Raw genomic sequence first — 24,515 nt, 5'->3', positions numbered from 1 at the left:
AATGCAACCAGACGAAATCTGTTTTGCAGTTGCTACTTCTGATCGAGATTTTGAGGAATTCAAGGTAACAAATCTGTAGTTCCTTACTATTGATAGTGTCGGCTAAGTTCTTCAGCTGCTTTGCATTGTCCAAGACTTCAATCCTCTGGGTGTAGGGATTGTACCGAACAGAGAAAGGACGAGGGATGGTTTGAGCAAATTTCCTGAGGCAAGAATACAAAAAACACACATAAACTTGAAAAGCTCCTTTTTTCAGTAACTCACTCTTTTCTTGGTGTGTGTATTTGTTGATGAGGGGAATAAGAAAATCTGCGAGAGAAATAACTGAAATTCCTGCTGAGTGATCTGAGACCTACAGCATTCTGTAACACACTTGAATCTGCATTTGTCCTTACCACCTTTGTTTTTTTCCCCAAACAGGACTAATTATGCTATTGGCATGGCAACACTGCTCCTGGTATAGGCCAACTATGTAGCTGTTGGGATTTGCCAGATTTGAAAACCTCATTTTCCTTTCAGTAGTGCAAAATATAGGAATTCTGATCCACATCTGCAATTTCTGGGAAAACAAGGTCAAGTACCTATGCCATCCTGGCATACCAAGGAGCATGCAGAGAGCTAAGTTTTGGCATGGTTGGTAGTGGCTTCCAGGTCATTGCAAAGCTAGGAGATAGTCAATGGAGTGAAGCAGCATTCTTGCCACTCTTTACTTGCAGCCTTCCCTGCTGCAAAATAGTTAATTCCATGGCAGAAGCATTACAGTTTTGGTATCTTGGGGAAACATTAATCTGCATAACCACAGAACTGTGGAAAGGAGGACTCTGAATGGGATGAGATGGCCAGAGCTATTGTTCCAGGCTCCTTGTAGACCGCAGCAGGATACTGGCTTATATATCTGCTTCGGATTACTGAAGTTATTGCTGAAAGAGGAAGGAAAGCACGCAGGAGTTGCTTATGGAGCCCCACTATACAGACTGTGACTCAGCATGGTAAATCCCATATGCCCAGAACAGTGGAATATGCTGGATGCCACCTCCACATTGCTCCTTCAGTTTAGTCCTAATTATTATCAGCTAAGGCCATTGTCTCAAACAGAGTTCAGTGTGAGCAGGCCACAAGGTGTGACAGTGGAAAAAAAATAGTGTTGGCTATGATGAAAGTGTTTAGTGGTGTCAGTCCAGTTTTCCTAAGGGGAGAGATCAAAGTTAGAAGACAGTCTTCCTAAGTGTCAACTGAAGGTAATATCCTAATTAGAAGATGAATGCCTTAAGCTGAAATATTTTAGGTCAGCCTCAGAGTAATATTTCAGGGATGTTTCTACACAAACACACGTGTCCAGGTGCAAGCCACAAACACAGGCACTGGACCAACCCCTAGACCTCTATTTCAATTTAACCACTTTTCCAATTTGGTCATTGAAAAAAATTAAAGAAGCTCCCAGATAGTTTGTATAGACTAAGGAACCTGCTACTCAGTTAGAGAAGTATACAGAGAAGATAGAAACTGGGGGGGGGGACATTAATGGCACAAACTAGAAGAGAAGGCAATCTTTCTCATGTATTACCCCAGAGAAAAGGGCAGAAGGAGATGCTGCAGGCTTATGATGACTGAGGAAGCAGCAGGGGAAGTAGCTAGGAAGACCTTGGAGCTGGGGAGCCTGGGGCAGCAGAATAGCTTGGGTCTCAGTATGTGTTTATCTGTGAATGGGGGGGAGAGAGAGAGAAGAGACTGCAGGTCTGGGACAAGTCCCTGTGTGGCATCTCCAAGCGAAAAATTTGTTGAGTGTGAACCAAGGCTAACCCCCAGTGGCTTGGCTAACATCCAGAAATACGGCAGTGGGTTTTTTAAACAGAAATAGAAGTATTGTTGTGAGGTGGAACCCAGGCTGAAACCCAAACACAGTCTGAGCCATTCCTGTTTGAAGAACCAGAACTGAACCTGGACCATTATTTCAAAGTCTTGTTGAACTGGAACTGAATTGGTATTTGAGTCACAGATGACTGAAAGATTTACTGTGTAGCCCTGTAGTCTTGTAAACACACTGCTGGTAACAAGCTGGAGGCTCTGTATTAAGCTAACCACACAGGCCTCGGGACTGGGGTTATTACCCTTGCTTGGAGTTTTGTTTAGCTGTAATAACAATTGTCTAATGACCATGTAGCTATTACCTAATTTGTTTTAGTTTTGCTTAATTCTGAATAATTGTGTGCTATAATGCCTACCATTAATAATTTTTATACAGGCAGGAACAGCAAGTAGTCACACTGTACACAGTGAACTAAGTCTGACCCTAAAGTAATGATGCAGCATGAAGGAGTACCAGCACGGGCTGGTAACAGAGGCCTTAAAGGCATGAGCATAGGATGATGCTGGTGGTCCCTGAGCTATCAACAACTTCCCACTGGTCAGTTATTCACAGTAAAGCAAACCTAGGAGCTGAGAAAAAAAAACAATTTTAGAGAAAACAAAAGGGACAAAGAAAAAAATATTTAACACAAATAGTAAAGTCAGAATCAACACAGATTTGCAGACTAATGTAGAAAGAGCAAGATGTAAAGCATGTCAGAAAACATCAAAATGGCCCTGAGGAAACCTTGGGCTGAGCAGGAAGAAAGGAAGCACCGACACCATCCACCTCCTCACAAACGAGAGGAAGAAACTCCTTTCATTAATATCACAGCCCTGCTCTGAAGACTTCAAGATGCTGATTACTTGACAACTTCGCACCACCCCCCCAACAGACCGAAACTGTTGACTTAAGACACAAAAGAAAGTGCAAGGGTAAGCATAACTTCAGAGGAAAAGGAACTTTTAACTATAGTATTGTTAGAGACTTGGTTTTGCATTAGTTAACTAGCTTTGGCCCTAAGTGTTAGTATCACTGCAACTGGACTAATAATAATTTTTTGTTGCATTTTGGTTATACAGATGAAACTCTTAACCAGACTAACCACAAATTCCTGGCTTCATGCATAAGGTATGTTCCCCTTATTGCCCATAACAAGATTTTGAGTGTAACAACTGCTTAGTCTCTCTAAACATTGCACAACTTTTTCTAATGCCTCTCAAAATATTACTGTCAACCCAAGACCTGTTATGGCAACAGGATCCACTGTATTGGCAACGGACAAGAAATTGGGTCTTCTGTGGACTGAGTGGATTACCTTAGCTTTTCTTTTGCATCTTTAAAACTTTCAGCAACATAGTAGACAGGCTGGAACTCAGTAACAGGGTACTTCTGCACAGCAGTCTTCTCCAAGACAAGAGGCTGAATCTCAGGCTCACTTGATAAACAATACTATAAGCAAAAAGGCAAGACATTTATTTCAGTTTAAAAGTGCTTGAATTTGCTGTGAAAGAAATACAGAGCTGCTGAATGTCACTCAGACAGGAAGGAGTTGCTCCTGTGGAATACAATGACAACGTCACGAGCAAAGAAGCAGGTATGAGTCCCCTGTGTGTGTGTACACTGACACGTTTATTAGAGCTCTCCAGTGAAGTATGGCACTTCGTGCTACTTCTGTGCACAAAGTATGAAGCATAATAAGGATCTGACGACATGCAGAAATTTGAGCTATTATAAACATCTTTGAAATAGTTTTACAGAACACACCTGCAGTTCCCCGAATGAAGACAGCAGCCCTGCACCGTATGCCTTGAGTGAATCGCCTTCCTTACATAGTCCAAACTCCACCGTAAACCAATAAACCTAGCAAGAAAATTCGACAGAAACTTATGATTCCTTGATCAAAAAGAGTAGGTGCACATCACTGATTTGAACACATTTGGAATTTGCATTTCTATTTAAAATGTTTCCACGTGTCAAATACCAACTATATGAATACAATAAACGTCCCCACAGACTGGAATTCTTCTCCTGGAAGGGGCACTGTGCTACACTCAATGTGCCTGACAAACACAGTTGTGTTTCACTGTGCTTACATTTGTCAGCAGAGCAGAGACAATGAAACTATAGCAATAAAATTTCATTTTGGGTGGCCAACCCGGTTGAAGTGTGAACCTTAGCTGATACAAGTTTGTGTCCTGTTTCACACCGAGGGCGTCCAGCTGCAGCAGCAAGAGAGGGAATGGGCTGTTAGTGCAATACTGAAGGAAGGTGGTGTGTGGCCCAGCTGGACTTCTTGGTCTTCATTTTGAAGGGATACCTGCTCTGGCTCAGAATTACTACCTCATCTGTCAGAAGCAGCAAAGATGGTGCAAGGCTTTGCCCAGGTGAGCTGGTGCTGGGGACACTAATCTCATAGGCATACCCTTGTTTTGATTCCAAGTTTGCAACTCAGGGTCTCGGTAGTCTCAGCGTAGGATTCAGGTGAGCCACGCTGAGTGCAGAGGACATTATCTGCCTGGCAGGGTGGAAGAGAAGAGACACTTGCAGGTAGAACAGCTACTGAAGCTGCCTCCTGAAATTCCCTGTGGGGATGTAGTAACATGTAATCTCTTCTTGCCCAATATGTTTGTGCTGCAGGAAATCTCGTCGGGGCTTCTGTGTTTAATCACAACTGTCACTTTGAATAAGAGGTGCCAAAGCTATTTTCCTTTAATGCAACTGTTTCAGGGTGGGGTTTTCCAATCATGGACTTCACTCTGTTCCCATTCAACTCTATGGGAGTTCTATCAGTGACTTCAGTGGCAGCAGAATCAAGACAACACAGGGTGCTTTGGAAAATTGAGCCCTCATTTATTAAATTACCGTAGCGAGTTTCTCGATGAAATCATCCGGAGCTCCCAGAGATGCCAGTCCAATTTCCTGTAACAATAAACCATTATTCTTCAAGCTGTTTATTGCAAACATTCTTCCTGTCTCGTCTTATGTAATTTCTCACATTTTAAATGTTACCATCGCTTACTACCACACACAAATGTTTACAGAACATGTTCCTATCGTGCAACATCAATTTTAAACCAGAAATCTTTCCAGAAATGAACAAAGGGTCTCGTCCAAATGTCATTTACAAGGCATGATCCTTTGTGCCTTGTACAAAGCCCATTGAGTTCAGATAAAATTTTCCTCTTGCTTTGACAGGCTTTTGATCAAGTCTACAATGTGCATCTGGAAGAATGATACGGTCAAAAGGAGGTAAATCAATCACACCCACACACCTTAAATATTTCTCTTTGTTTTGATGGGCCCTGAATACAGGAGTTTTCCTGGAGCTTTGAATGAGTTATTTTTTCTGAATGACAGGGCACGATCTGAAAGAGCTTATTCATACCTTGGGAGCTAATGGAGACTTTCGTGGGAGGCATGCAATAGCTGGATTCAGAAGACAGCCACAAAAGACCGTATAAAAGCAGGTTCCTTTCTCAGTTTGCTCCAATGAGGACTGCACAGTGCAAAAATCAGAGCACCCCACACACACACCCCAAGAGCATGGGAGCAGCCATCACCATGTCAAATCCGAATAAGCCAAGGTGCAGTGGGGCTTATCTTGAAGGAAACCCCAGTTCTGGGAAAGGGCAGAGCCTGAGGGCAGTACTGAGTGCTTACTAACTACAGCAAGTTGACTTTCATCTTTTGAGCAGGATGTTACATTAAGTCCATTTTGCCTTCCTTCCTTCCTTTGTCCTTCCATCCTTCCACCCTTCTGTCCTCCTTCCTTCTTTCTTTGTCTCTCTCTTTTTCTTTCTCTTAATGTCTCTATTTTTTCTTTTTTCCTTCTTCCTTGCTTTCCTTCCTTCCTTCTTTCCTTCCTTCCTTCCTTCCTTCCTTCTTTCTGTCTTTATGACTTTCTCTCTTTGTGTCTTTTCATTTTTTCTGGTAAGATGCAGCCAAAAGTTTACTCCTTCACCGAGGTTTGGCTTCTTTTCCAGAGACATTAACACTACCAGAGAGAAAGCTCCTCTCCAGCCTTCTCCCATGCTTGCAGCTGGGACAGTTCCTCACTTTACTCAGCCTCCTCTGTGGCTTCAATAGAAAAGAAAAAAAAATCTCCACTTTCCCTAACATTTGGACTGCATGGTGGGGCAATAATTCATCTGACTCATGAGCCATTTAACTTTGCTCGGAAGGATCAACATCTACAAAAAGATTTTTAGATGATGGCTTCGCAAAGGGTTTGCCTGTAAAAAAACAACTCGCACAAGACAGACGTTTGGAGTTTGAGTGTATGAGTTCACCTAAGTGATTTGTGTCAAGATTTCAAGCAATAAATGAATCAGCTTCAGCCACTCTTAAACAGTATGCTTAAAGGTGAATCTACCCCACCCCTCAGAGCTCTTGGTTGATCCTCTGAATTACCTAGTCTCTGGTGTGTTCAATTATGTAAATAGTATAACCACTGAGTAACTTACCTGGGAAAACTGAGCAAAACTGGGATCAGCAAAAAGAGGCACATGTCCTAGCAGCTCATGGCAAATATCACTGCAGGAAAACATGAGATCTGAATAACTTTAATTTAGGAAAAGTCCAGCAATGCTGGATGAATGCCCTAGAGTCAGCGCATAGCCAAGAGCGCAGTGCATTTGCTCCTACCAGCAAATAATGCTCAAGACTCACGGGAAAACCTTTTGCTCTAAAATTATTCTTGTGATGGAAACGCTTGCACGCTCCAAGGTTTTCATTGCTTTTATGATCATACATTCCTCAGAGGAAGGATAATACATTATTTGTTTTTTCTTATGGAAGAAAACTATCCATTCAACTGCCCGCCCAGCTCGGGAAAGCCCAGAAAGAAATCACCCCACCAAAGAGAACATGGACTTTTCAGTCTCAAGGACAAGAAACCTCTTTAGATGAAGCTCAGGCTACTAAGACAATTCACCATGGTGTCAACATGTACCTCAAGAGCTCAACTCCAGTCCCTTTTCAGGCCCACAGCCTCCCACTGAGAGATGGAAGCTCACCCTTCCTCTGGCAGGACTATTTTCATCACAAGTTGAAGTTGGCAGCTGGACAAGCATGTCTGGGGAAGAACTCACCTAGGGACTGCTAGATTTTTCAAAGACAGAGAAGTGATTTGGTGAGATGGAAAGGGGAGACGAATAAGATGCTCCCAGGAGGGCCAGGTCTGGGGAAGACATTTCAGCCTGGCTTTGTGCAGGATGAGAATGGGGTGAGCAGAAGCAGGGAGGAAAATCAGAAAAAATGAGGGATAGAAAAATGGAGGGGGAAAGGAGGTTGCGGGAAGAAGTAGGAAGCAAAGAAATGGTAAGGGAGGGCAGGAAAAATTGCAACAATATGAAGCAGATGAAGAAAACTGTTTTGAGAACAGCAAGTGGAAAAGGATGATGGACAGGGACAGAGAGAAACACTACAGCATAAAACTGAAAAAGAGAAGGGATCAATGATCTTGGCTTCCTCTGACTTGCTGTCAGAAGCTCGCTTGCAACATGTTGAGTCATTCCTGCACTGGATTTCACACCACTGTTTGGGTGCTAATAGCTAAGCTAAATGCCTTTGTACACTTTGTAGGCATCCCAGCCACCACACAAGCATGCCTTCAGTAGCAAAACTGTCTCATCGGTCCCATAAGAACTTGCAGAAGAGGATGCAGCTTGTTAAAAGACTAGAAATCTTCTGAAAATGTTTTCAGAAGAGAACAGTCGCCTGGCTGGTTTCCATCAGCTCTGTTCCCGGGGGTACTCCAGAGTCCCCCATAGTTATTACTAGTTGGGCTGACTCTGCCGTTCATCTGCTGCAACTTTACACACTTTCTGTGCCAAAGTACTTACGGCTCTGGTGTGTACATGGGTTTGGATGCATGGCGAATATACTGCGTAGAGTGGAATACTCGGAACGCCAGCCCAGCCAAGAAATCCCGAGAGGAGAGCAAGCCTGCAACGGGACGCAGGCGAAAGCCAGTGCAGGCTGAAGGGACAAAAAAATGGCATCTTAAAAACAGCTAGTGTGTTTGATTTATCCTTATTCTGACTCCTCACAGTGGAAAAAGTTTGTTAATTGTTTTCTTTGCTGTCCTTACGTTAAACAGAGTTTAACTGTGAAAGAGCAGGGAATTTTCTACCCATGTATACCACCACCACAGTATCTGAGCATCCGTACCATTGTAACCCCAGAAGTTTTAGAGAGGGACCTGGGACACAGGCTAAGTGGTGTGCCCGAGCACCATGGGGAGCTTGTGATAAAGCAGGGACTGCTTTTCCATCTCTGGTAGCACCACCCCCACTGACAGCTGAGGCCTTTTGTTTGATTCGGTTCTTTTATCTGCTTCAAACTTACTCTGCAAGAATTTTGAGATATCTTCAAGCTGGGGAATGTTGTCCTCCCGGTAGCCACAATACTTCTCCAGCAGTGGGAACACGTGGTTGTGTTCATAACAAGCGTGAGTTGGATAGAGACTCTTCAGCTCCCTGAAGACAGTGCCCCATGTTTTCTTTTCTTCTTCCGTGTAGGTGACTCGAGGAATAGGTTGGCCACTGGAAAGAAAATGGATACCCATTGTAGGAGTGACAGAGAAGATATCCTATGCCACCAGCATCGTACTCAGGAGCTTTACAAGGGCTGGCCAGGAGCTGCTGGGGCAGGAGAGGAGATGTCTCTGGTTTGACACGCAGGTGCAAAAGGAGCCTCGCTTGCCCCTGGACACAGGCTAGGAAGGACTCTACTGACCTCAGCTGAAGTACTGACCTTTAGACAACTCCTTGCATTATTGTGGTAAAAGTAAATGAGTGCTTATTTGTCTTATCAAGATGTTCTTCTAAAAATATTTGCTGGGTGTTGGCTTCAATTTATTTGCATTTCTAGATACAGAGCAGCTGTTATATTTCTTGCTCTAATACACTTTACATTAATTGTTTTGGTTACAACAGGGAAACCGTCAGCTCCAGAAAACTCTGTTTCTTGGAAGGGCAGAGAAATTCTGATCTGTGCTTTATGCTGTAACAGATGCAGACTCCAGCCAGTTTGACTTTTTATAATTGTAATGAGTAATTTTGAGTCAAATCCCACCCTCAGGCCTCCATGTGCTTAGCTCATGTTGAAGTTAGCAGGAATTAGACAATCACAAGCAATGTAGTTTGGCCTCCTGTGAATAGTCAATTCCTTAGCAATAATGATAGGGCCATAGGTGAATCCAGCAGCTTTGAAAAATCAAAGGGTTTTAAGTAACTTAACAGGGTTAACATCACTGCTGGAATAATGCTGGAGCTTTCCAGGCCCCAGAGACCCATTGTTAAACTCTTGATGACACCCCACCATCTCCCACTCCTTTTTTTTTTCCTTGAGCCTCAGGGCAGCTCCTCTGGAGCGTCATCATTCTCTGTCTCTCTGCATCAGCCCTCCTTGATCTGTGGAGCTTTAAACATCATGTCGAATTATGAGGATTGCTGGGGGATTTTTGTTCCTATAGCACTCCTAAGTAATCCTCAGCCACCTTCCAGGGCTACAGGGGGAAGCTATGGCTTAAAAACCTTTCAAATTTCAATTAAAAAATTTCAGGGATGAACAGGGCCAGAAGCAAAGGAAGGCAGAGGGAAGAGGCAAGCTAAAAGCAAAAAAAAAAAAAAAGAGAGAACTCAGGGAAATTAAGCATTCAACAAAAACAATGGGTAAATGTATCGGGAGAGAAGGCAAAAGAGCAAAGGCGGAGTAGAGAAGCAAACAGCAGGAGGAAAGAGGAAAAAATAAATGCAAAAGAAAGGACACAGAAGAGGATGAAATTGATGGTGGGAAGAAGAGTACAAGACAAGCAACCACAGACCCACCCCACCTTTGTAGCTGGGTAGCCCAGACGTGGGCTTTCACACCCTACTTGCTGCTCTGTTACTGAAAGACCTAACTGGAACGTCCGAGAACGTCACACAAAAGGTGCTTTTGGGACATAGGTCCAAAGCTGTATAGGCTCTGTTTCCAATGCGACTGAGGATCTGGATAACAGACTAAATATTAATTAGTTACATCTTGGAATATAATGGTTTCATCTTCCTAAGATGGTTTCAGTTTGAATCTTGAGGGGACGAGGTGGTTAACATGTCTTTTGGTTTATTTCTATGTAGGATTTGGTGAAAGCCTGCAAACTAGAGAGCAAAATTTGTCATCCATTAGGCAGGAAAGGTAAATCTTCTGTGAGATACCTACAAATGGGCATTAGATCCATCCACATCTGGCCACAAAGTCTTATCCAAATTTCCTAGCTACAAACTGGGCTCCTGACTTTTTTCACCTGACTTTTTTCACCTTCCATCAGTGAGTCCAATTTTGTCTCCCATTTTGTGATTAGATTACTAGCTCTTTGGCTCAGGGACTATCTTTTCATCGCAGTCCCGTGCAAAGTGGAGCCGTAAATGTACAACATATGTTACTTTATCCTTTGCAATCACAATTTTTACCAGTCTCAGCAAGAATCAGGCCCAGTAGTACTGATATAAATGTGTGAGTGGCTCTGGGAACAGAATTTTATCTCCTCCAGATCTGATCACTGAAAGCAATCAAGCAAGCCTGTTCTAACTGAATTTATCATCTCTATTCATTTATTTTTCTTGGGAAATGAGAGCCCAAATTGCTGATTGCAGCTGGGTCAGACATGATAAAAGTAGAGTATCAGGCGCTGGATTAGCATCAGAACCATAAGTTATTCATTATTTTAATAGTCTATGCAGCTCCTGCTTTAATGTAAATGATAGGCACTCCTCCCCCAACCCTGGTTTAATGGGGAGAATACCAGAAGCGGCTTTATTCAATGCTCAGGTCTTTGTAGTAGCAACGGAGTCTGCTGCTCAATTAGACAACAAAGCCGGGGAAGAGGGGTGTTGTGGGGAAAGAAAGGAGGCAACGTTCTCTTCTGAACGTGTGCCTGGAACAATTTACTTTTGTTTTACAGCGATTTCGGGATAAATGCATGAACAGGAAGATTTAAACACATGGCAGAGAAAAGCCAAAAGCAGGAAGATGCTTGTGGAAAAATAGGGATTGCCAGCAGGGTGAGAGCCCTAGGAGAGGGCAGGAGATGTGGGCTTGTTTTCCGCCCACGCGCTGAGCACTCACTGTCTGTAGTTGTAGGCGATATCCGCAAACTCTTTCCTCCGGGCCCGGTACACAGGATCTTTGAACCCCTAAAGAGAACCAGCGATGGTAAGTCCAAGTATAAATGCAGATGGCGAACAGCCTTCCTCTCACGGAGCACCCTCCGGCACGGCTGGTACGGTCCGACAAGCCGACTTCGTCCTGCCCAGCTCCGCTCACACGGGGCACCCACCGCTCCTTCCCCGTCTGCCCAATCTCCCAGCACCTCTCGCCCCCCAAGTCCTTTCATTTTCTCATTTTCACTTGCTATAAAAAAGGGCAGCTGGCTCCTTTACAGCGCCGACAAGGTGCTCCTTCCTGGAAGAGCACCACACTGAATTAACGGCACTCGGATAACCATGTCCTTCTGGTTTCTCATGAACCTTGTTGAAGTTCCTGGCACCGCTGGGCTGATCTAGAGGAGCAGAGTTAAAACACACTAGAAACACACTCATCAACTCAGTCAGACATTTTAGGTGGATTTTCGGCATCAACCATGCTTAAAGGTGCCCATTTTCAAACTGTTAGAAGAACAGTAGGCACTTAGCAGGCCAAAAAGCCCTATTTGCACTGCAAATTCAACCATTTGAAGGGATTTAATTACTACAGAGAATGTCTAATAGACTTTGTGGTTGGGAGCTTGACCTTTGCAGCTAATTGCCAATAAAACCAGGGATAAGCAATCTAATCTCTAAATCTTCGTCTAGGATAACCACTCTCCTATCCCAGTGTGTCTGCTATTTAGACTGAAAGTTCCTCGGGGCTAGGAGTGTCTTCACCACCTAAAGTGAAGAAACGTCCTTCCAAGCTAGGACACACTTCTGCAGGGCAAATAGTAACAACTCACTGGGCACTGCAGCAGTTCACCAATGCATCTCTTTTAGTGGTGCACAACACAACTGGACTGAGGGGCCACAAAACACAACCAAGTACAGGAGACGGCTGAAGTTGAGTGGAGATCTAGAAGTGTGAGTCAAAAAGAGGCAGCCAATGGCCTGAAAAATGCTCTGCCCAAAATTAACCTGGCCTAGAGGTATTTGTGATTAAATACCGTATAACTTAACTCTAAAACCACAGTGTCCTTTAATTTCTTTTTCTGCACTCTATGTACTGTCACACCTACTTACGCCAGCAGCTGGGTTTCCTTTTTAAAGCATAAACTGCTCACTAACTAATTCTAGGAACTGGAGCAGAGATGCTTCATTCCTTTTAATATCTTTTTTTTTTTGGTTTCTTTTTTCAAATACAATCTTGGTCTATTCCCGCATGACACACAAGGGGGCCATTGACTCAGTGTATCTCCTTTCATTCTGCCTTTCATATGACCACGTTGAACATCATGAATCATTGTACATGATACATAACACATCTCGAATTAAGCAATAGGTAGTGAATGACTAATCACCCCATCTCAATTAAACTAATAGCAGCAATTTTTGTTGCGCTGCATGTAATTTATTTATAATCACCCTATCTCAATTAAACTAATAGCAGCAATTTCTGTTGCACTGCATGGAACTCAGTGTGTTTTGACAAATGAAAATAAGTTGTTGTTTGCTTGGAGAGGGAATAGAGGCATAAAGTATTCTTGTATCTGGAAGAGCTGAAAAACCGCAGAATAAATTTTTTTATTAGCTAAGCCAATGAAAAAAACTTTCTGACCCTACCATTTAAACCACAAACTTTTTGAAACAAGGACCTTTTCTTTTGTTGTGTCTTGCCATACAAGAGTCATGTCAGATTTAACAACCACGTAACGAGACACTAAGCTCAATCGTGTGTATGTAATCAAGGATGAAAAAAACAGTCTTCCTCTCTCTGGGCTATGATATGTTGCTTCTGAAGTCTTTGTTGCTAGTGATTCACAAAATGAGTCTGAAGTCACCATATCAGAGCCACCTGGGAAAACTGGAGGTGTCCTTGTGGTGGCCTTGTGCTCTGATGACCGCTGTGACTTTTAAGGTCTCCTGGTATTTGCTCAAATTAAAGCAACCTTTGGTCTGATTTACTTCACAAGCAGGGATTGGGCTGATTCTAACCCTAGAAATGGGGTACCCTTCTTGTCCTATACCATGTGAGACTTAGTCTACCAGATCTGTCTTAAAGCAGAGCAAATGTAAACCAGAGAAACATCTGTCCCGATAACTAGAAACATGTTAAAAAAAATAAAGCTTTCTTTCTTACAGGATGATCAGCATCCAGTTCTGCTCCATAGCTTAGGATCTGATTGGCAAACCTGTCCAGCTCCTGGATACTTCTTGGGAACCACGGCACTGCAAAACAGAAAAGAAATAGAGACTGGTGTGCTTCTTCATGACTTGGTTTGGGGCCTTCTTCTGGTCTTTCCATCTTTTCATCATAAATACAAAGAAACATATGCAAGGGGCTAAATTCTTTGGGCAGCAATGGCCTTTCCCTGTAACAGGAGGCAAGAGCAAACCCTGCCTGTTGGCGTGAATTGTGGCTGGTTTGCACTGTTGGAAGAATACAGAGCATCAGGAATGTCTAGCCCTTGGTGCAGAGCTGGCTTGCAATGTTTATGATTTTCTGTTTATTATTCTGGTCTCTTGGCTTACCAAAACACAGGAATTTTTCCAGAGCATCCTTCCTTTCACAGTGGCTAGAATCAGCCATTTCAAAGGAACAGCAAGAAGTCCCACAACAAGAAGGATACAGGATTATTTGACTCTCTGAAAATCTCTTTCTAAGACCTACTTGGTGGCCTCACATAAGCTAGGATGCAGAAATAAAATGATAAATGGCTGCCTAATACCTCAGACTAGCACTGTATGACTGCAGTCATTATACAATAATGCATTCATTTAATTAACATCCTGGGCCTGGTTCTCACATCCTGGGCCTTGTAACTCACATACTATACACACTGGCTGCGGCGCGGCCAGGATATGAAATGGGACCACACTGATTACACAGCATGTAATGCCCACACAGCCCTCTCTTTACAGAAGGACATAAGGTGGAGGGCAAGGAAGAACCACAAGGCTTTCCAGATGCGACGTGTTCAGACCGGGGAAAGCAGAAGGCAAGGGTCTTCATGGCAATTGCGCTACGAGGAGAGGCTCTTTGCAGCTCGTGAGGTACATGGAGGAGTCATCCCAGGTCAGACCTCCTTCCTGGAGCCACAAGTATATTCACCGCGTGATCCAAGCAGTGCCCTGGCACGTGCCCCCTCAACAGCAAGAGTCCTGGCACACACATGCGGTGGCTGTACCAGGCTGCAGCCCCCTTTTCCATCTGCTCCAGTGGGATCCAGTTGCATACCAAGCCGGAGACCCCCTCGTCAGTCACCGCCGGGCCTGGCCACCCCAGCCCTCTGCAATGAGACAGGGAATCTCGATGGAGGGACCGTGGGCCCTTTCCCCGTCATCGCTTTGGGAAGCGCCTCAGTAGGTAACACCACCGGGTACCGCTGGCAGCTGGGCACATCTTGGGAGCCGCCAGTGCTGCTGGGTTCAGCTTGCTTGGGTTTCCCTTCTGCTGTCCCATTCTTACATTTTTGGCCCTTTGACCGTAGCTGCCTGCCTCTTTTCTTTTTTCCCTTCCCTTCTGCCTGAGTCAGAGGCTACAGCCATGCCTGAATTTAATAGCCTGTGATGAACGTCTCACAAATACAACTAACTGCTCTTTGAGGCCACGTACACATCTGTCTGCAGGAAACTGCGCGGCACTGAGCTCTATCATTTCTTTACATGTGACATGAAAAATTACTCCCTTTTGCTTTAAATTGGATTATTTCATTTGATGTTAAGTGGTTCCTGCATACAAACATCACTTCTTGTTATCCACCTTCTCCGGGCTACCTAGGATTTTATAGCTCCCTGTCAGATCCTCCACCTACCATCTATCTTCCTCACTAAGACTTTGCCTGGGTATTTCAGGCACAGAAACCGTGGGCTATCTTTGAGCACTTCTCTCTGCACCAGTTCCAGTTCTGCTATACTTTTTCTAAGGAAAAAGCACAAGACCTCCACCTAAGGATGTACCCCATGCTCAGGCCATGCAGTCACGTCCCATATGCTCCGCACACTGAGTACAAGTCAGCAACACAGACTTCAAGGCTAATATCACCCAAAGGTCTGCTGGTCCGAGCCCAGGGGCTCTCAGCAGACTCTCTATCAATAAATATCTCTCTATCAATAAAATGTTTGCGGTTCATTTAGTGACTTTCTTGCACAAATGGGTGCCACTTGCTCAGTCGGTGCTTGGAAAACAGCTCATTGCCCTGTGTGGCTCCCTGCTCAGCCGGGAGCACTGTCACCCAGCCATACCTCCCCGTCCGATTTTGGGGTTTGTGCCAAATGAACCTGATCCCGCAGCTGCTGCCTGAGCTCCCCGCAGTGCCTTGCTGATGGGCTTCACCCCAGACCTGACGGACCACGTATGGGATAAGAGGACCCCTCTGTCTCCAGGACTATTCAGCCTTGCTTTCCGCTGAGCCTAACATCCCACAGGGCACTGGCAGAGGGTGGCTGCCAGCCGGGGGGGGGGCCCGGGCTGCTACAGTGGCTTTTGGTCCCCCCCCCCTTTCCGAGCTGCGCAGCCTTCTGCTTTGACCTGAACAAGTCACTAGATGGCAGAAGCAGTCCCGGGAAGATCTTCCCCAAATGACTTTCTTTGCTGGGTGTACCGCTAGTTCTCCAGTTTCTCCAGAAATACTCTCACTTCGCTGTTAGTAACCTTCCTGCACCTCCAACCCCTTGAGTAAAACTGGTCAGAGGGGGTGAGTAGAAAAAAAGTGTGTTTGAGTCCTAAAGAGGAGTCACTCTTCACTCACACCACGTGAAGGGTGAGCACACCCAGCACTCCCATCCCTATTTTCTAGACGGGCAACCGGGTACCACCTTCGTGTGATGGGGGGGAATCGCTTCACTCTTTTGTGCTTCAGACTCCCCACTCTCAGCTTGGGGTGAGGCCCACTGATAAATGCTTTTTGGATTAAGCACTGGGGAAAAAAAAAGCTCTCTGGCAGCCCCACAGCCAAGGATTTGTCAGTGTTAGAGTGAATAACCGCTATTCTCACGGACATGCTGTGATCTGAAGGGTCCGGGCTGTGCAGCCAAATTGGTGGGGGCTAAAGTCTGCGGTGGATTTCAGCAGTGATGTCTGTGGGGTTTTCCTGCCCTGAATAAGAGAGGTCTAGGTGGGCAGGGTTTGAATTGTTGCAACTTCGAGAAGGGGTAAAATGGATATATAATAGTGACTTACTTCCATTAAATACATTTTATTCTCAAGATCCCCAGAGTCTTTGGCACAGAGCTCGTGAAAAACTCTGGCACAGGCTGATTCCCAGGTTGATGCGGTGTCAGTCCTGGGCATGGAAAAGGGTGGCTCGGTTTTGCCCTACACAAGAGCAGCACCTTATCTTCCAGGCCTGCAGCCCCTCTAGGTGCCTGACCTATTTTCAGCAGATCTCTGCCCTCCTCCCAGGTCCCCCCAGAAACCGGCAGTGGCTTAGAGAGAGCAGCTCTGAGCTCGCAGAGCTGGATGGAAGGAGCAGGCCGTGAAAGGGAAATCCTGAGGCTGCTTAGTGCTATTTGCACCAGCATAGCTGATGTTAAGTCGGGTCCTGGAAAGTCCTGAGCCTTCTCAGCTCTCGTGGAAACAAGAATGGAAGGTTCTGAGCGCAGCCCCAGGGCAGGCACCGCACCAAGTCCGTCGAGCCCTCGCATGGGGGACCAGGGTGCAAAATGCCTCCTGGGTCTTCTGCCTAGCTGTGGTGTGCCAGGAGGCTGTCCCCAGCCCTCCCAGCAACTATTTAAAAGGGAAAATCCAATTACCCCCTGGCTGAATCTTTCCCATATTTTGTTTGCGACGTCCTCCTCCAGCCCCTTCGCCAGACTCGCTGTCTGTCTGCCCGGCCGTTAATGAATTGCCAGGGCAAGCTGGTGCAACACTGGGCCTCTGTGAAGGTCTGAGGAGCAACCGTGGGCCGATCGGTAATAAATATTGATTTGTCTGTAAGTGAAACAGCAGCATTTATGGGATCGCGCTGGACACCCAAGTGGTGACCAAATTACCGTGGGGTCAAACGCTTAGCAGAATGCTAATAAGCCATTTATGTGAGCGGCAGCGAAGCAGGGGCAGCGAGGACTTCTGCAGAACTCCTCCATTCGGACCATTGTGAGGAGGGTCAAAGACAGGTCTATGCAATTTATAGCAGTTCAAGGCCCAGGTTTAGCCCTTTTTTAAGCAGTCCCGAATGCTTTGGCCAGCCTCAGGGTTTAGCAAACAAGGCCCCTACAGAACCTCAGCTCCCAGCCTGTCTCAGAAATGCAATAAATTGTCTGCATTTCCCTAATGCTGCAACAGAATAATATTTAATTCTTTTTATTCATGGGCTCCAAGTGGACTGCAGATACGCTGCTTGTTTCCAAAAAGAGCCATGAAGAGATGCACTGTGTTTTCACAACAAATCTTTCCATCTCTACAAAGGGTTCTTGGCCCAGTGACTGCTAGCCCATCTCATCTGAAGCTTTAAAACTACCTTTGGATTTAGAGCATTTTGCTGGCCTGCCCTCAGGTAAAACTACGCTGTTGAGCCAAACCTGGTATTTGTAACTATTTGGGGGTGTCAAAGGGAAACCAAAATTACATTTTGCATTTAATTGAGAAAAGACTCTAAAAGCAGTTAAAGTGACCAGAAAAAAAAAAAAAAAAAAAAGAAAAAGCCATTCATTTATCCCTTGCCCAATAAAGCACATACACAACGTGTTTAACACTGAACTACAAAGAAGGGGCAGAATACAGAAATTTCCTCTGACCGTCTGCAAAGCAGTGCCCCGCGAATGGCACTGTGTGCTTCCTACAGGAAACTGAGCAAAATAGGTTTTTCTTCTCAAATCATGAGCATGAGCAAAATGAATCCTTAGCAAGGAAGGGCTGAGAGCATCTGTAGGCAGCAGTGAAAGCATCGGTCCCATGGGAGCCCAGACTGCCTCCAGGAGAAAACCTTCCCAGCCCTTACCTGCCCACTGAGAAGAGTGGGACAATATCCTTATAAACCATATTTCTGAGATTTTGCTCCCTGGAGGCATATTGCTCTCGTTCTGTTTTAAGAATAAAATTTCACACAAGTGCATCTGTGGATTATGACCAGATTTGCTGGGAGGATACGTCTGAAAGGCAAGCTGACCTAAAAGGCACCACAGGACCTGTTACTTGTTAATGCCATCACCGATGAAGGACAGCATCTTACCACACTTCTACAGCTCGGGCTGCTCCCGTCTCACTCTGCCCTTGGAGCTGCCTCCGTCCAGAATTTGCCACTCACAGTTCATCCCCTAAGCAGGGCTTTTTGACCTTTCAAAATACGGCTCTCTGGGGATTTCAGTTTGACTGGACCCTTACTACCCATGAGAGACGTTGAAATTGGGGCGGTGGGGGGAGAAAAGAAAAGAAAAAGGGAAAGGGCAAAAAGAAATATCAATCTTTCTCTCTTTCCTTGGCAATAAATTGCTCCCACTTTATACTATTTCTGACACTAACAAACAAACACAAGTTACCCTCTCAGACAGAAGGGGATCAAATCCCTTTCTGCAGCACTGACAGGATAATCTAGCTCAAAAACCCTTTGATCAGCACAGTAGCATGCAGTGAAATCCTAATCCTACAGCTGACCACAGGAGTTTTGACTTCTGTGAGGTCAGAATTTCACTCACAAGCCTTTCTTGGCTGATATTTAGAGCTGTATCTCTATCTGACTCTGGCTTATGCTTATACACAACTTTATTATTTAATAAAGTTTATTATTAACTTCTTAATCATAATTAGAAAAACAGAAGTAATGGCAAGCCCAGCTAGGCCCTGTAGCTTTCTTCTGGAAATAAAAAAGCCCCCAAAAGAGAACCTGTTTGATTTGACATGATCATAAATCACCTAATCAACCTTTTGTCCCTTCATCTCATGAATGGAGAGAACTGACTCCAAAGAGTATCTGCCTTCTTCTTTTTCATCTTCAAATGTAATGTCATGGGGAGGACACAAAGGAAACGGTAAAAGGATTACCAGCACTGATCTCAAGAAGGTATTAATGTCCTTTCATGTTGTTCCTAGGAAGGAAGAGGAAGATCCAGCCCTAAAGTATTTAAAGTCTGAAATCCTATTAAAATCACATCTGCTATCCGAAGAGGCATTTAAGTATGTCTCAGACTGGATGCTGGGCAGCCACCACTGTACCAAGCAGCCTCCGCTCCAGCAAATCTCTGAGAATTAGGAGCATGGACAACTCACAAAATCTTTCCTTATTTCCCTCTGAAGGCAGAATTACAACCGACCTCCCTGGGATTTCTTACAGGAATGGAGAGTTATTCCTGCTCCCACCGAAGTGGGTGGCAGACCCTCCCAAGTTTCAATAGCAGGACTGAGGGGCATCCACAAGCCCAAAAAGCGTGGAGGCAGATGGATGGTGATGGACTCACACGTATCCATGTGAGGGAGAGCGGGGAACGGGGGGACGGTCGCCCCGTGGGCTTTTTCCTCCCCTCCTCTCATCTCAGCCCAGAGGTACAAGTGTCCCACAAGGATGGGGCTGCAGCAGCCACAGTCCACGAAACCAAAGTCAGAAAGTAAATCCAGGGGTTCAAAGGGGCATGCCAGCCCCGGGGAGCGCAGGAGGGCGATCCCTCCCTCTGCCCCATGAGGATGCCACCGCTCACTCCACACCAGGCCTTGTACAGGACTGGGCTCTTGTCTCTGCTACACCACGAGGTTTGTGTCAGAGTGATTTGTGAGGTCCCACAGATATTTGGCAAGGGGGAAGGCACTGTGACAGCACTTCACTGTCACGTTTTGTTTTGTTACGCTGCTCTTTACCATCAGTTCCTACCTGAATAAGGGGAATCTGGAAAGCAGCTGGACTTTGTGTGAAGGATCCATCGGATAAACAGCAAATGAGCAACAACTGGTTTATTAAATGGTTAATTAATTGCTCGCCAGAGCAATAGAGTCCTTATAACCCATAGTTACATCTAGGTTTTATCTAATCTACTGGAGACACACCAGGGAAGAGCAACAAGACTGGCCAGGAGACCAAAAACCGGGCATCCCGAAAAGGGAAGGCTGAGGTTGGGCAGGATACTGTCACTAGAGACCAAAAAAGCTGGTCTAAGGAGGAAGAGTATCTTCTGTTCCCAGTGTCCAAGGCAGGCAGGGGGAGAAGTCATCAGCTCTCAGGGCAGCAAGTGAGACTGGTCAGAGCAGGGCAGCCCCGCAGTGCAGAGCCATACAGCCCGGCAGATCTCCACTGCTCAGGGCAGATGGTGGTTTAGCTGGTCCTGCCTTTCACCAGGGGACAGGCCACATAACCCCTTGCAGGACTTTCCTCCTTGTCTTCTAATTTTAAATTTTACATCTATTTTTTAAGATGCCCTATCGCAATCATAATGTGCTCACCTGCCAGTGCTGGCTCTATATGGACTGACTCTGAATGGACTCGCTGTACAAGATGATAAAGTCTGACTGGGTTCACAGGGTCTGCGTATCACTTAATAGTTAAAATACAGCTTCTTTTCACCTGAGTGCTCTCTGGGAGAAGTGTTCAAGGGAGGGCAGTCCCCCCAGCTGGGACACACAATGCACAAGTGTTGTAAAATGTCTCCAGGACACCCTCTTGGTGACCTGCCTGGGGACTCCAGAGAGCCACCCTTCCTTAGGAAGGTGAAAGGCAGGCTTCAATAGGTGACTTTTTTCCACAGAGTGGCACTTTAGAGGCTTGAGTCCACTGGGTACTGAACAGACACAGATTTATTATGGGGATGGGGTGGGAGAGAAAAGGAGGAAGATCAGGGCCTGGATTTCTCAGGGGAATTGATCCACCATCTACAAGCCAAGTCCATGCACGCAGCTACAGATTTTGCTGCAACTGTTTGCCCTTTTAAATTGTGATCAAGTTTATATGGGTTTTTTGAATGAGGGCAGACAGTAACTAGACAGACATAGCACATCCCACATGGAGACCCTTGTTGTCTCTCTTCTTCTAAGTTCTCGTGTGGGCAGAGAACATAGGAAAACTCTAAAAGTGTACAAGTCCTGCAGTGGCTTTCAGTGCTCAGTGGTCCAAAGGCTGTGGGATGGTAGTCAGAGATTCAGGGGACATGTCATTGGGCTTGATAAGCTAACCTGTCTGCATTAAACATGGTGGTATGGGTCCCGCCTGCACCCCTGTTATTTCTTCACATTGCAGGTGTGTATCAAGACCAAAAGTTGCCACCCTGCACGACTTGCCAAAAGCTGTGTATATAAAAGCTGCCTATTTTAAAATAAGGCAGAGACTGGGAGCAGAAAATGGATGTACCTACAAATTCCTGCACCATTGCTTAGGGATTTACAGCCTGTAACTGCAATCATCCTTTGTGCCCTGTTAACTTCTGCAGGTAGGGTAACAAGCTACTGCAACAAGGCTGCCTTTAAGAGACTGTGAGTGCTGCCAACCAAGCAGACAGATGACAACATAACACCATAACACCAGTTCCCAGGAGACCTAGTCAGAAGCATGACAAAAGATGGAGCGTGGCAGTTTACACTAAGAGAAAATCTCCAAAAGAAAAAGCTTACAACATAGGCAAAATAAGCAGAGAGAGGGAAATGCAGCCATACAGATCCAAGAGGAACTCCTCTGCTACAGGAAAAAAAAGTCATTTAAGTACGTGACATAAGTATTCCTTGTCAATGTTATCCTTGTCAGTGTGTCCTTACCAGTGTCCTTCTTCTTTGTTCGTGAAAGCTCATGGACTGTTGCTCCGATATCATTTCTCAAGGACTTGATGATCTTGTCCAGCGCTGGGACATTCTTGCCTTCCAAGTTAATGAAGAACTCATACTCATCTTTGTTGAGACGGGAAGGTCGGGACTCAATGTGGGTCAGGTTTATACCTTTTTCCTATGAGAAAGAGAGATTTTGGTCCCACAGGGTTTGGGGCAAGAAATATGACATGAAGACTAGCTAAAATTCATGTGTGAGTCAACAGTTCATACTATACAATCCAAATAACTCAAAAGTAGAGACTTGCCCCTGGTGGCCACTGGACTAAGGACTTTCACAACAGGGAGAGAGACAAAAAGGAAGAATGAGAAGGATGCGGGATTCACCCTTGTGCAGAGCACCAACAGAAAGACTATGCACTACATAAACCTTTGGAAAAAGGTGGAAGCAGGATACAAGTTGTAAACAGACTTTTTATTGTAAAGTACCAGTACTGCAAGTACATAGCGGGAGCTTGTCTGTGTGGACAAGAACATTTCCCCAGGATCAACACGGGAAGCAGGCGTTCCACCTGTAGAGAACCCTCTCATGAGAAGGTGAGTGCTGTATTTATGAGCATCCTGAAAGGAGGTTGGAAAAGCAAGCTGCTGGGCACCTTGTGAGATAAGCTTCTGCCAAGCCACTGCACAGTCACCTGCAAAGCCACCTGCACAGTTTCCATGGCTGTGAGCAGGTGCTGGGCAGAGATCCAATGGGAAACATGGATCTGCACCAAAAAGGCAGCCCAGGTTTGTGCAAATAAAAACACGGGTGTTTTAAATCACAGAATCACAAAACCACAGAATCGCAGAGTTGCTGAGGTTGGACAGGGCCTCTGGAGAGCATCTCGTCCAACACTCTGCTCAGGAAGGGTCTGCTGGAGCAGATATTGCTCAGGACTGTGTCCAGTCGAGTCTTCAGTGTCTCCACAGATGGACACTCCACAACCTCTCTGGACAACTGCTCCAGAGCCTGATCGCTCTCACAGCGAAGAAGTCTTTTCTTTAGCACAGAAACGCAAATTCTGTCTCACCATATCTCTTCACCCACCAGCAGCAGTGCCTCCTAGCTCTGAAGAAAAGGATCGCTGGCAATTATAGTCTCGATGACTATGGCCAGTGTGTACCTGACCTCAGACATGCTACCACGTCAATGTGTAAAGCAACAAGCAGCTAAAACACCTATTTTTCCAGTCACTTAAACACAAGTCCAAGAAAATCTACCTCAGTTTAGCTGAACGCAAATGTTTTCCTGAGCACCGTAATTTGAATATGAAAATATGAATTTTTTTTTTTTTTTTTTGAGAAAAACCTTTAAACAGATTTCAGTTGGTGCTGACTTTACCACCTGACCTTCCTGTCAGGCTCACACTGGAGCCGTGGCCATGGCACGCCGCGGCCAGGTCTGGGCTTCTGTCCCCTGGGAGGAATAGACAAACCCCTGGAGGAAATTTGGGCCTGAAGATCAATCGCAGGAGAGTCAGAGGAGCTGACACACGGTGCTCAGGATCCCTGGAGAAGCTTTTGGTTTGCTGCTTTCAGGTTTAAGAAAACCCCGAACTACATGGGGTGAAATGATGGCCCCGCTGGTGTCAGTGTCAAACCCCCTGCTGCAGCGGGGTCAGGATTTCATCCATGAAGAAACGCTGTGAGGATCTACTTGTGACCTACAGAGAAGAAAGAGGGAAGCTTTTTTTCTGTACCTCCCTCTAGTTTGAGCTCTCAAGCCCTTTAAGGTTTTCTTGGCTCCTCTCAGTGCTTGCACAGTGCAGGGGGGCATCTGGCCATCAGCAGCAAAGCCCTCATTCACTCTGCCACAAAAGCCGGTTTATTACTTGGTAGGAAACAGCATGCATGTCATTCCTCTGTTTCCTGAGTGTCGCACACCACAGATGAACTTAAATTGTTTGGCTAGATACCAATACAATAAGTTGAAAAGGTCAAAAGCGCATTCGCCAACTGCTGCTCTTGAGAGATGCCGTCCTCGCGGGGCCGTCTGGGGCAAGAGAATGGCCGCCGCTGTCCTGGGCCCCAACGACAATTTGTTTTAGGCCTCCAAAGTCCCGTTTCGCAAACAGACCGCGCATTGTACCCTCCGCTTGGTGAGGCGCTGGGAGGTGGGACGGCCTGGAGCTGGAAGTTGGGATGACTCGGGGCTGGAAAGCTTTTGGCAGAGAGCAGGCGCGGGGGGCTGCCGCACCGTGGAAAGCAGTGTGGGAACGTGGGGCTGGCACCCGGAGCCCGGGGTTATTCAGCTGCTCTACGTAGCCACTCACAAAAGTGGAGAGTGGGTGTAAAACCTCCCCCGTCAAAGGCTCAGCTCAGGCGCACTGAGGTGCTGCTGTGCTTTCACCTTGCACTGATGTGTCGGGGTGTTGTATTTTTGTCTCTGCGTAGATTCACGGGGGAATGGGGTCCTGGGCCCCGACTGGGATTTCTACGTCTTGCAGAGGCTGTGATAACATGGACCACTCTTGGGTGGCTGTTATCCCCTGCTTCCCTTCCCCACCCACAAGTGTTCATCCCTGCCTCGGCATCCCTTCCCTGGAGACAGCAGAGCTGTTTGAGAGATCACACAGGCACCTTAACTATATCCCTTTTTTTTTTTGGCCAGGTGATTTTTCCACCATACCAGCTCTCCAACCTGGCTCAGCGAGCAACTGCACAAACAGCGGTGCCCACAAAATGACAGGAATGATGCAGGGGTTGGGAACAAAGAGAGAAGCTGCAGGGTGGGCACAAGGCACGCTTAAGGCAGCAGGAGCATCGATGCCTCCTG

The 24,515-nt window shown here is 45.8% G+C and overlaps 1 protein-coding gene across 1 annotated transcript in view; it reads right to left on the bottom strand.

Annotated features, from left to right (window-relative positions):
- Window positions 1-24,515, bottom strand: part of PAH (phenylalanine hydroxylase) — a 41,174-nt gene that overhangs the window by 3,941 nt on the left and 12,718 nt on the right. Inside the window, exons 3-12 of the mRNA XM_069807457.1 lie at window positions 21,692-21,875; window positions 13,163-13,251; window positions 10,961-11,028; window positions 8,198-8,394; window positions 7,693-7,828; window positions 6,313-6,382; window positions 4,712-4,768; window positions 3,614-3,709; window positions 3,165-3,298; window positions 88-203 (exon numbers count right to left, since the gene is read on the bottom strand). Of these exons, the coding sequence (XP_069663558.1) occupies window positions 88-203; window positions 3,165-3,298; window positions 3,614-3,709; window positions 4,712-4,768; window positions 6,313-6,382; window positions 7,693-7,828; window positions 8,198-8,394; window positions 10,961-11,028; window positions 13,163-13,251; window positions 21,692-21,875 (1,147 nt within the window). The remainder of the gene's footprint in view (window positions 1-87; window positions 204-3,164; window positions 3,299-3,613; window positions 3,710-4,711; window positions 4,769-6,312; window positions 6,383-7,692; window positions 7,829-8,197; window positions 8,395-10,960; window positions 11,029-13,162; window positions 13,252-21,691; window positions 21,876-24,515) is intronic.

Source organism: Haliaeetus albicilla, chromosome 19, assembly GCF_947461875.1.
Source record: "Haliaeetus albicilla chromosome 19, bHalAlb1.1, whole genome shotgun sequence".
In the NCBI taxonomy this organism is placed as follows: domain Eukaryota; kingdom Metazoa; phylum Chordata; class Aves; order Accipitriformes; family Accipitridae; genus Haliaeetus; species Haliaeetus albicilla.
This window is presented reverse-complemented; position numbering and strand designations above follow the sequence as displayed.